The following is an 11616-nucleotide window of genomic DNA, read 5'->3' as shown; positions in this document are numbered from 1 at the left end:
AACAGAGAAACATACAGATACACAAGACAGACACCAATCAAATATTTAACATACAATACTATGACTTTTTTCAATATACCATACTATGACTATTTTTTGACACACTATACAATGTCTTTTTGATCTTTTATACTATGACTTTTTTATCAGTTTTTTCAACATGCTGTACAATGACTTTTTTATGACTTTTTTTGACATACTATACTATGACTTCTTGACATTCCATACTATAACTATTTAAACATGCTTTGCTATGATCTTTTTATCACTTTTTGTCAATATACTATACTAAGACTTTTTCACTTTTTTCAACATACTATACTACAAATTATTTATTTATTATTTATTTATATATTTTATTTAATTCTTTTGACAGACCATACTATGACTATTTATCACTATTTTTGACATATTATACTATGACTTTTTTATCACTTTTTTCAACATACTATACTGCAAATCTTTTATCATGTTTTTTGACAGACTATACTATGACTTTTTTATCATTTTTCGACATACTATACTACGACTTTTTTCAACATATTATACAATGACTTTTTTAACACTTTTTTCAACATACTGTACTATAACTTTTTTTTGCCATGCTTTTTGCCACTAAGACTTTTTTATGACGGTTTTTTTGACATGCTGTACTATGACTTTTTTCACATTCTATACTATGCCTTTTTCAGCATTCTATACTACGACTTCTTGACATGCTGTACTATGACTTTTGTCGACAAGCTGGGCTATGACTATTTATCACTATTTTTGACATATTATACTATGACTTTTTATCACTTTTTTCAACATAGTATACTATGACATTTCCAACATGCTATATAATGACTTTTTAAATCAGTTTTTCAACATTTCACTATGACGTTTTTTAAACATACAATACTATGACTTTTTTCAACATGCTATGCTATGACTATTTTTTAATCACTTTTCTAAATACTTTACTATGACTTTTTTCGACATGCTGTACTATACTATACTTTTTTTGGAAATACTATACAATTACTTTTTTTGATATACTATACTATGACTTTTTTGACATGCTATTGTTGTGTTGGTGAATGTTGAACCCAAATGCAGAGACAATAGACAAAGAAATAAGCTTGAGTCTTTATTTAACTACAAAAAATCCATAGAACACTGTTCAACTGTCGCACTGTTGCTTGCTCTGGAGGAGACTACTAGAACTGTTGGGTCCTTGTAAATTCTGGAGTGTGGTCTATCTGTATAGTGTCTTGAGATAACTCTTGTTATGAATTGATACTATAAATAAAATTGAATTGAATTGAATTGAATAGAACAGAAGGTGTCCAAAAACAGCAGGTAAAAAGAAAAGCAGAAACAAGAAGAACTGGTGCCAAGGGAAAAATCAGGGAACAAGGCAGAGAAATACACAAAACAATGACACTGGGCCATACAACAAAAAAAGATCCGACGCAAGACAAGGGAAGCACAAAGACTAAGACTGCACAGGGTAACGAGGTAACGAGGTTCAGGAACTGGTGAAACACATCAGGGTGGGGCTGACAATCATAGAGGCGGGAAAACCCAAGGAACGTAGTAAAACCAGACAAGACTAGACAGAAAACAGACTATCAAAATAAAACACAGAATAAAAAAAACAGGAAACAGAACAAATGCACAATCATAACAGGAAACAATAACAGACATACTATGCTATGACTTTTTTTTGACATGCTGTACTATGACTTTTTTCTCCCTTTTTCCGACATACTATACTATGACCTTTTTTTTATCACTTTTTGTCAACATACTATTTTTTCAACATGCTATACTATGACTCCTTCAACGTGCTATATGACGTTTTTTCATGACGTTTTTTCGACCTGCTATACTAGACTTTTTTATCACTTTTTTCAACCTTCTATACTATTACTTTTTCAATTTTGTTGACATACTATACTATGACTTTTTTTGACATACTAGATTATGACTTTTTCAACATGCTATACTATGACTTTTTGTCACTTTCTGTCAACATACTATTGTATGATTTTTTTCATCACTTTTTTGAATACTATGACTTTTTTGTTTTTTAAGAAACATTGTGACCAGACATTTTACAGTACGCCTGCTTCTGTAGACCCGAATTATTCATGGGCAAAAATAACCTTTTTTTTCTTTTTTGGAAAAACTAGTTGAGAAGAAAGCAGCCAAAGAAGGTAAAGCTAGAGGTACAGTGTGCAATCAGTTTTGAACATTAACATCAAATCCGCAAAATCCGCTGAATGTCTGAGAAATCTTTGACTGATAATAGTTATTAATCTTGTGTTGCTATTTACAGAGGCCAGAGTTCTCAAAGAGATACAGGCGCCAGCAAAGAAAGGTATAACTGTTTGTTAAGCAGCTAAAATCTGAGTATTTGAACTTTATTTACACACAAATAAATGCTCCTTTTGTTGTAGAAAAACCTGCTGAGAAGAAAGTTGCCAAGGAGGAGAAAATAAAAGGTATTTTACTGTATAGCTAAGCTCCAATTTTGGGTAACATTACACTGTATTGTTTATGGTTAACATTGTGTTTTTATTTGGATAGCAGAGCCTTCTGTATCAGACAGTTTTCAAATCGAAGGTAAGTACAAATTCTCCTCTCAGAACCGAAATATCGCATAAGTGTGTAAATTGCATGCTCCATCTTCTGTCTGGATGCCAGAGAGGTGAGGAGTGCACTGAACTGTACTGTATATTGAACTATCCTCCACAGAAGAGCTGCCCTACTTCCAGTGTTTCTTTGTGGACGAGGACGAGGCCCAGTTTCCTTTCTACGCCTTCTCACCGCTGCAAATTTGATGCTTCAGTCTTAATCCAGTCTGAGGTTCACAATTTAGTCAATTTTACTGATAATGACACAGTCACGTCACACCCTGCACCGCTGAAACGCAGCATGCTGTCCACTGATGGTCTTCAAGAGAAAACCCTGGACAACAGAGGATGAGGGGTGATTGTATGTGATGGACCTACTTTATTTCACTTCCAGATTTGGTTGAGCTCTCATACCAAATACATGCAGCTTGTGTCATTCCTTTTCATTTTTGTATTATTATTTTATTGTTTTTGAAAGGTGGATATAATCAAAATGATGGAACAGTATCAGATATTACCTCTGTGGATCATTCATTTGGATCCTCACAGCAACACATGCAAATAAGTAAAATGGTGTGTTTTTTTTAAGAAGGAACATAATGTTATAAACAGACTACAAACATGGCCACAATTGCTGATTCAAGGTGGACAAGGGTTCAATTCTCACATTTTACTTGAAAAAGTTATCGTACTTACATTTTTATGCACCATCATCTGTGTAATTTTACCTTTTCCTTCATTGCATTGTAGTTGGCAATTTTTCTAATCCTGACCTTCCTGCTGTTAAAAGCCCTTGAATGAACAATTGAGCATTTATAGCGTTTTTGTGCATAATTCCATTGTTCTTGCTGTTGTTTTAGTCATTTTAAGGAAAGCTTGTTCCTCACAAATATCCCTCTATCTTAAGAAAGGAAAGTTTTTTTCTGTTTCTGTCTACTATGTCTGTTATGTGTAAAAAAAGGAATGACCACGCACTGTATATGAGAGCTCCCAAACGAACAGAACAGAAACACTACCTTTAAAGTCTTATTAAACGGCTGACATGCGCACCAGCTCCCCATTTTGACATCGGTGCTAAAAAAAGCATTGCCTGCACTGTCAGAATGAGGTTTGAAGACATACATACTTTTTATACCATCAAGTATTACATTTATTCTATGATTGGACGACATGTTGGAAAAGTCTTTTTCCCAGCTGCTAACTCTGTTCCAATATTTTACTTAAGGCATTAGAATATAATGCTACTTGTTTTAGTAAATGAGAAGACAATAAAAGTAGGACACATGTGATGGATCTTTTTTGATAATCAAAAGGGATGTGGCCAACAGCGATTTCTTGATAGACCAAAACACAACGTCACTAACTTTGGTCGGTGGCTGTTTGTCTGTGTGCATAACATAGAAACATGATATATTTTAGCAACCTTTTGAACAGGTTCTGAACATATATACCATGATATTGATGCATAACCTCTTTTATTTTATTACATCTTATTAACTGTATAAACAACCAGTTACTGGATTCATACAGATTATGATTGTCCTGTGCACGTGATGTACAGTGTGGGATTTCAGATTGATTTTTAAGTCACGTATTTGAAATTCCTGAAGAATGATAGAAGATGACAAGTGAGCTGCACGAATCAGCTTGTCTAATTTGTCAACCTGAATGTGGTTGTCAACGTGATTAGAGTCAAAGTTATTTATAACATGGATACGAAACCTTTATATCTTTGATCATATCTGCACAGCATTCGCTTACACGCTGAATTAATGCAGATGGAATCACACGTTTGGGCAGACAATTTCAAATGTAAACAAATTTATTTCACAGCGTGTACCAGCTGTTGTTTACAAATTGCTCTTTACATTATGCTCCATATGCTGCATTGAAGATTTACAGTTTGTGGCATTACTCAAGTCTACTCAAAAGTAAATCCACTTATAATTTTTTATTAGAACAACGCAAATGTTGTAGGTGTACAGTAGGTTTTGTTTTCCAAAATGACTTTGAATATTTATTTTGTGTTATTGGATTTTGGTAAAGATGTGGTTGCTAGTATAACAACATATATTTTGATTCATGGTGACAAAACATGAATATTTGTTTCGATTGTTAAAACTGAATTGTATCTAAAGACTCCCTTTAACCAGGTAAACATGTGCAATACAAGCATTTTTTTAATATCTCAGTGATCAACACACTGTATGTTTGTCTGTTAGTCCTTGAATAAAATGTGCATGACGTGTGTGTTTTTTTGTTTTATGCTCACAAATTTTGTGATATTTTTCCCAACTTTGAGAATGGCAACATTAAATACTTGAACTATGAATCATAACTGACATTTGTCTCTCAATGTTTTTGTACAAGAACCATTCATCTTTAAAATGATCTCATTGTATACAGTTCAATAAATGGAGAAAAAAATAGTTTTATCCATTAACCATTACTAGTGAAACACCTCACTGCAGTTAAATCACATTATCATTTTTCAATTCAACACATGCTTGTGAATAGTAACAATTTGACATTAAACCATAGCAACACAATTGTTCCTTTTGTAAGTCTTGTCTTGCTGTAAAGTTGCCAACCACAATATGTTATCTATATGTTGTCTATGTAGTCGCAGTGTTAATGTTAAAACTAAGTACATAAAATAAAATACAAAACAAAAACAAAAAAGTAATTATTGACACATTGGATATTATTTATGTTATACAGTTTTGCATGTGGGAGAAGATTCTTCAGTCCAGATATTGCAATTCTTTATATCATCATCTGTGATGAAGGATGCCTAATGATGAGGTCATGATAACTCCAAGGTATTGTTTTTGCATGAGTAGCTGAAATTATCAAATTTTCTTGCCCTTTTTAAGGTTTTTGATTCCAACATGAAAAAAAAATGTGTTTGCATAATTGCCAGGGCTTTATATGTAACTTTAAAAAGTCCAAATTCTCCCAGTGCAACCCCACCCACCTAAGAAATGGATTGACTAGCCACCAAACCAAACTCTGTATAATATTTTGACTATTTAAAGATTTTGATTTTGTACATACATTTAACTATTCAGTTAGGCCATTTTCTGTGATTTTTATCTCTTAAAATATTAATTTAAAGCCATCTCAAATCTACTCTGCCAGGTATGTAAATGTAGTGGTTAATTGTTTTGCCTACAAAAAAGCCATATTTTAAGATAATGTGCCCAAACATTTTCAAAGTCTGTCGTAAAACCTTAACGTGTAATATGTGTTATCCTAAAACATGTCTTTATTTAATGTATGTTTGTGACACGTATGTAGCATTAATGCTACCCTAACCCTATGATCCACACCACAGCATTCATAGCCTGAACTAATCTGCAATGTCTGTCCCTAGATTGGCCTAAAATACAAAAAACAAGCAAAAAACAAATACATGGAGGACAGTGCAAAACCTTTTAAATGGCATGAGGACCAGTTTCTTCAATAGCAGCTGCAGCCCTGAGGAATGTGTTTGAATGGGAAATAGTAAAAGTAAAACCAACTGTAGTACAGTTGACGGTGAGCTCTTCACGCTACATGTCCCTAATGGGGCCAGAGAGGGGTTACTACTGGCCACTTTACACCGCTGACATAGATTCCACACAAAGAGAAACCTCCCTGTGTGTTCCTGGGAAGCATACTGAGAACAGAAGAAGCTACAATAAACGTTTAGCTCTCACTGTTTCTCCAACATGGAATGTGATAATTGGTCCTTTCTTCATATTCAGTGTGATTGTGCTGCTGTTAATGTATGTTTTTCTGATAAACTCACAGGAACAACTTGTAACTGTTTTCACCCCTAAATACTTATGCAAATAAGTATTTAGGGGTTTTGTGAGAATCGAGGCACTTTTTGGCATACTGTAACTGGAGCATAAAGACTGATTTTGATTGAAATTAATTCAGTGAGCAACAGCCAAATGAGTTCCACTCCAGTTACCATAGATTCTTTGTGTTACATGCTATTCAGAGGTGGCCAAAAGCTCAGCGGCTTGTGCATTGAGATGAGAAGAATGGCCACTTGTAGTCCCAGCGTTCAGTAGGCTAGACACAGCTCACAGGGCAGGACAGGGAGGTTTTAGCTTGGCTTCTTAAAATGTGAGAAAGATAGAGGGGATTTTAAAATATACACAAGCGTTAAAACAGCCTCAACTTGTTGATTTAAGATGTAAAGACTAACAGTTCACCAGTTCAGTTCAGATCACAAAGGTTTACTGACAGACTCTTATAGTAGACCTTGAACTACTAACTGTGGGATATTGAATTGTTACAAACTGTCCATATCCGGCTCAGTGTCCTTCCATGTCTTATCTTGCTTGCCTGTCATCTGTCATGCCAGCGGCATGCATTCAATCACGGTTGGTTCGAACACCATCGAATGATGCCTCTACGTAATGACACCACAACTAAAACCGGATTATTGAGCGAGTGACATCAGCACCCCCAACCCCTCCCGCTCCTAGTCATCTCGGACCATCTGGGGGTTACTTGAGGACATTACTTCCCATGAGTTCAATGGTCACACAGGCTGCTGCTGCACGGTCGGCTCTGGCCTGCACCGTCACCCTGCAGCTGTCACCTGGAAATGACCCATCACAGGGAAAGCGCTGTTCCCACAAGTTGACATATTTGAAAAAGAAATGTAGGACTGCATTCAAAGTAGCTTGAAATAAACAATACACAACACCCTATATAAAAAGATAGCTCTGCTAAGATAAAGTGGTACTGATGGAGCTCTAAAAAATGGTGCCAGAGACATCAGGAAGGTTTAGGTCAAGCAGTTTATTTTTCCCTTTTTCACATGTGATACACAGAAGTAAACCGTTTTAGGCCCTTCACAGTCTGTAATTCTTACAAAATATCTTACAAATGTTTTCCCAAAATATTTATCTCATGTGACAATTGCATATCACTGCATACTGTTTCAAACATCCAAAAATACAAATTTGATTGCAGTGCAGGGAGGATTTGCACAGTCGAGTAGATGGTAAAGTTAGGCTTTCTCATATGTGCGGACTGCCTCGACTCCCTCAAAAGTCAAAGTCTGTGAGGCAGAGAAGAAAGAAAGCAAAAGCAAAAACAGACTGTATTACATGATGCCAGTTAACATATAGCTGATTTTAATGCATGGTCTACAAATCGTTGGGGTCATATGTCATCAGTAATAATACTATTGCAAAGGTGGGGCAAGTTCATTTGTATAGCACATTCAGACAACAGGGCAATTTAAAATGCTTTCCATAAGCACTCCAGAATGCAAATGAACCCACAAACTGATAAATGCACCCACAATTACAAGTACAAAAAGATTTCTCTTCCCTTGTCACTGTAGGGGTTGTAGGTTTTGATTAATCTTACCGCCACCAGCTTGCCATCCTTGATTTCTCTGACAAACTTGGTCTCCTTGCCATCCCACTTCTGCACTTGCACAAGTTTATCTCCTTCCATGGTGAAGGTAGACTGAAAGCACAAGCACATACAATTTAGGGTCAATCTACAGCCAGAGCACAGTGATTACCTGCTGACCTTTTATTCATCTTACTTTAACATGCCGGTCATCAGCTGTGGTCTCATCAAACTCCTCTCCCAGTTTGGAAGATATCTCAGTGTTTCTGAAGGTACTAAGGGTTTTTAGCACCACTTTGTCTCCATCCTGGCTGATCACTACTGTCGGTTTGGTGACATTGCCCACTTGTCTTGTGGCAAAACCAACCCCTGTTGGAGAAAAAAAATGTGTTTTTTAGTATTGCAATATGCTGGACACAAATCTAATAACTATTTATTTTACTTATTTTTTGTACCTAAAGTCCAATTAGCTCTTATTTCAAGGAGAAAATAAATGATCTTACCAAGTGCCTTCATGTATTCATCAAAGTTCTGGCTGTCGACCAGTTTCCATGTAGCACAGAAAGCATCAACCATTTTTGCAGAAGTTATTGGTCCAGTTCAGTGTCAAACTGTGTCTGTTCTCCGTGCAGTAAATCCTAGAGCGTGTCTGCCTGCGAAATTAATACTATGACAGAAGGCGGGGACTAGAGCATCAGGGGGAAAGCTGATTGGATTTTCCAGACGCACAGTGGGCTGTGATTGGTCATCGCAAAATGTTCGGAGGTATGTTCGGTTGACATGTTTTAACATGGATGGTAACTATTAACTGCAATGTGCTGTCTCCCTGAGAAACATTAAACCATAGATACAATGTGTTTCACATGGTGCATGAAACGGACTGTTTATATAGGCATTTACTCACCTATCCAGCTGGCTAAAACTAATCCATTCTAACAGTCCTTCACAAAAAATGTCGTAGGAGAGTACTTCATTAAGTCATAAACCAGTCAAAGCATAGTATGTCATTAAAATGTATAGTATGTCATAAAAAATGTCATAAGTCATAAGTATGCCTTGAAACGTCGTAAAAAAAATGTCATAGATATGCCATAAATAGTGTCATAATAAGTCATAGCATTTTATGGCATAAAAAGTAATAAAAAATGTTATATGATGTCATTAAAATGTCAGGTTAGAAAAACATAGTATGTAATAAAAGAGTCACTTCTCACTGGCTTCCTGAGAGGTGTTACGGGCGTGACATACAGGTATACCATCTCCTAGAATACCATGGCCTTTAGCGTTATAAGATGGATTCTAATATCAAATTATACAAAAGGTCTTTATTTGGTGAGACTTTTCAATCAAACCCCAAACATCAACCACATGGTGATGCTCAAGGAAAAGCCCGGGAATCCCCAAATTCATTAGGATTTATGATATGGAAACCATGAATGTACCAAAACAACATTGCCATTCATAGAGCCATGCCTCTAGAACGGCTAGTAAGCTGTTAGAATCTGTATAAAACTAACAGCTACAGCTTCAGCCTAGTTTACATGACATGACATGACAGACAGTTATAACTGCATACCTTTATTGTTGATAAAATATTTCCTGCGGAAACAATTTTACAGATACAAACAGATGTCCACTGCCATATACAGTAGAGCATTCCTCATCAATAACACTAAAGATGTAATCAATAACACTTGTAAATGATAAAAAAGGAAATTTTACTATTGCCAAGTACTTAGTCAAAAAAATGTACTGCTTGCAAATTCTTGGCACTGTTTAAGGCCAGATTTATACATGAAACAAAACCTGCAAGCAGCATAAAAATATTTCATGACAACTTAAGATTTCCCCTTAATCAAAAAACAAACCTCACAATTTACAGTAACAAAAATTATTTTGTAATTTTTTTCAAATAAATTATCAATAAGAACGCTTTATACTTCCCTGTAGTTCACATATAGTGCATGCAAATGAAAAGTTGCCCAATGAAAACTCATGGAGCCACTTATGGATCTTTACTTTTACATTATCAAGACAACTGGTGGCAGAAAGGATTTGAATGTTTTACAGTATATTTGTGAAGCAGCAGTGAGCAGCAAATTCACCTGGCATCACAGATGGTTACATAACACAATAATGTTTGACTGATGATAGATTTTGGAGAAAGCGAAGACAGTGTGCTTTGCTTTTCTCTAAGGGGGGGGGGTTGAGGGGAGAAGTAAACAAATGCTCATCAGAGTTAATGTGTGACTTCACACCTTAAGTGGAAAATGCAAACAGACAAATTATAGCATTACTGAATTACTTTAAGCCGTAGTTGACTAACAGAGCAGGGCAGCAGAGGTAGAGTGAGAGAGGTAGAGAGTGAGGTAGGAAAGGGCAGAGCGGCACTAAGGCTTCTCCACATTAAGGCCTTTCTCTCCTCTCCTTTATCAACCTAAAACAAGCCCACAAACCAGATAAACTTTGTTGTTCTCGCTGCACAGTGACAGGTTTCACATAGAAATGAGCATCACTTAAAACACCTTAGATGTCCTACTATAGTGGCTTGCTGTACAGGACAACTTATTAAACAAAGTCTAAATGTTAAAGCCACTGGTGGCCACAAGTATGTTCTACACCCTGATTGCTATAGTTTATACAAAACAGTAATGAGATAGAAACATCAGTAAATGCCAGCCTGTTATAACAAGAAATGTAAGTAGAAACTACTTCTACTACTCATACTTTCAGTTTAAGGGTAAAAATTAGCTACTGATCCAGGCAGGACACACTGTCTTCAAACAAGACTCAGAAATGAAAAGAAAAAAAAAAATTATGCATAATGATGAAATAAAGGGCATGTGGTGGTTGTAATTTAAAAACATTGTAGAGAGTAAGTAAGACGAACATGTTAAAAGATATAAAGCAAATACAGTCAGTTGTTACAAAACAGCAAATCAAATTGCCAACCTGAACTTCCTTCTCTTTCTGTCAACAAAGAGAGTCCGCATTTAGTCAGTTTAGAAAGACAAAGAAATACATGGCACAAGACTAACGTCAAGTGGATTGTCCTTATCGCATCATGGCATTTGTGTATGTGTGGTATAAAAAGGTAGTTCTGAATTGTCCATGCACCCATGGGAGCAGGGTGCTATCTGAATACCCCAACGTTGATTGACAGTGCTACCTCGGGTTTCCTGGATTTGGTCGGTCCAGTCTTCTTCTGTGGTCCAACACCATCAGAGCTTGCAGCCTGCCCTCTGAAAAGAAGCAAAGGTGAAAAAATAAAAAATAATCAAAAGGGATCTTGGATAAAAGCTGCATAACATGAAGCATCATTTGAACTACCGGTAATTGACAGTGCTGTGGGATTACAGCTACATAATCACTGTAATCACAAGATTTCAAAATAACTGCCATAACAAGTCATAATTTTTTTCTCTGTACTCTGCAGTCAGTTCAAGCAATAACATCTATAAAGCCGTGGTCACACTTGTTACACCAAGTAGAAAGCCTTTTCCCTGCAGCTGCACATGTCAAAGTAACAAAGTCCCACCCTTTCCTCCGCTGCTCCGCCTGCTCTCTGAGCCTCTGCTGGCCCCGTTCATCCTCCAGGGTGAGGAAGTCCCGGTTGTTGTCAATC

The 11616-nt window shown here is 36.1% G+C and overlaps 3 protein-coding genes across 5 annotated transcripts in view; 1 reads left to right on the top strand and 2 right to left on the bottom strand.

The window, feature by feature from the left end:
• The window catches only part of LOC116670552 (neurofilament heavy polypeptide), a 25187-nt gene extending 20225 nt beyond the window's left edge, over positions 1-4962 (top strand). The window contains exons 29-33 of the mRNA XM_032501126.1: positions 2181-2216; positions 2327-2368; positions 2448-2492; positions 2578-2613; positions 2746-4962. Coding sequence (XP_032357017.1) covers positions 2181-2216; positions 2327-2368; positions 2448-2492; positions 2578-2613; positions 2746-2831 — 245 coding nt within the window. The 3' untranslated portion in view covers positions 2832-4962. The remainder of the gene's footprint in view (positions 1-2180; positions 2217-2326; positions 2369-2447; positions 2493-2577; positions 2614-2745) is intronic.
• A 2445-nt stretch (positions 4963-7407) lies between these two features.
• Positions 7408-8688, bottom strand: LOC116669668 (fatty acid-binding protein, brain). The gene is made up of 4 exons (XM_032499621.1): positions 8495-8688; positions 8188-8360; positions 8004-8105; positions 7408-7689 (listed from the first exon to the last, which is right to left on the bottom strand). The coding sequence occupies exons 1-4, from the start codon at positions 8565-8567 to the stop codon at positions 7639-7641; spliced, it is 399 nt and encodes a 132-aa protein (XP_032355512.1). The 5' UTR covers positions 8568-8688; the 3' UTR covers positions 7408-7638.
• Positions 8689-9548: 860 nt separating this feature from the next.
• The window catches only part of LOC116669647 (ubiquitin carboxyl-terminal hydrolase 40), a 12727-nt gene continuing 10659 nt past the window's right edge, over positions 9549-11616 (bottom strand). For all 3 annotated transcript variants that reach the window (XM_032499577.1, XM_032499579.1, XM_032499578.1), the window contains exons 30-31: positions 11530-11616; positions 9549-11233 (exon numbers count right to left, since the gene is read on the bottom strand). The exon at positions 11530-11616 is cut by the window's right edge and continues 8 nt beyond it. In XM_032499577.1, coding sequence (XP_032355468.1) covers positions 11125-11233; positions 11530-11616 — 196 coding nt within the window. In that variant the 3' untranslated portion in view covers positions 9549-11124. The remainder of the gene's footprint in view (positions 11234-11529) is intronic.

Source organism: Etheostoma spectabile, chromosome 20, assembly GCF_008692095.1.
Source record: "Etheostoma spectabile isolate EspeVRDwgs_2016 chromosome 20, UIUC_Espe_1.0, whole genome shotgun sequence".
NCBI classification, from domain to species: Eukaryota; Metazoa; Chordata; class Actinopteri; order Perciformes; family Percidae; genus Etheostoma; species Etheostoma spectabile.
This window is presented reverse-complemented; position numbering and strand designations above follow the sequence as displayed.

Bases quoted from the DNA above. Each gene is read 5' to 3' on its own strand.
- LOC116669668 (XM_032499621.1), bottom strand. From the start codon at position 8,567: ATGGTTGATGCTTTCTGTGCTACATGGAAACTGGTCGACAGCCAGAAC. The intron at 8,361-8,494 runs GTAAGATCATTT...TTTCTCCAACAG, and splicing joins TGAATACATGAAGGCACTTG to GGGTTGGTTTTGCCACAAGA. The intron at 7,690-8,003 runs GTAAGATTAATC...TCTGCCTCACAG, and splicing joins AGGATGGCAAGCTGGTGGCG to ACTTTGACTTTTGAGGGAGT.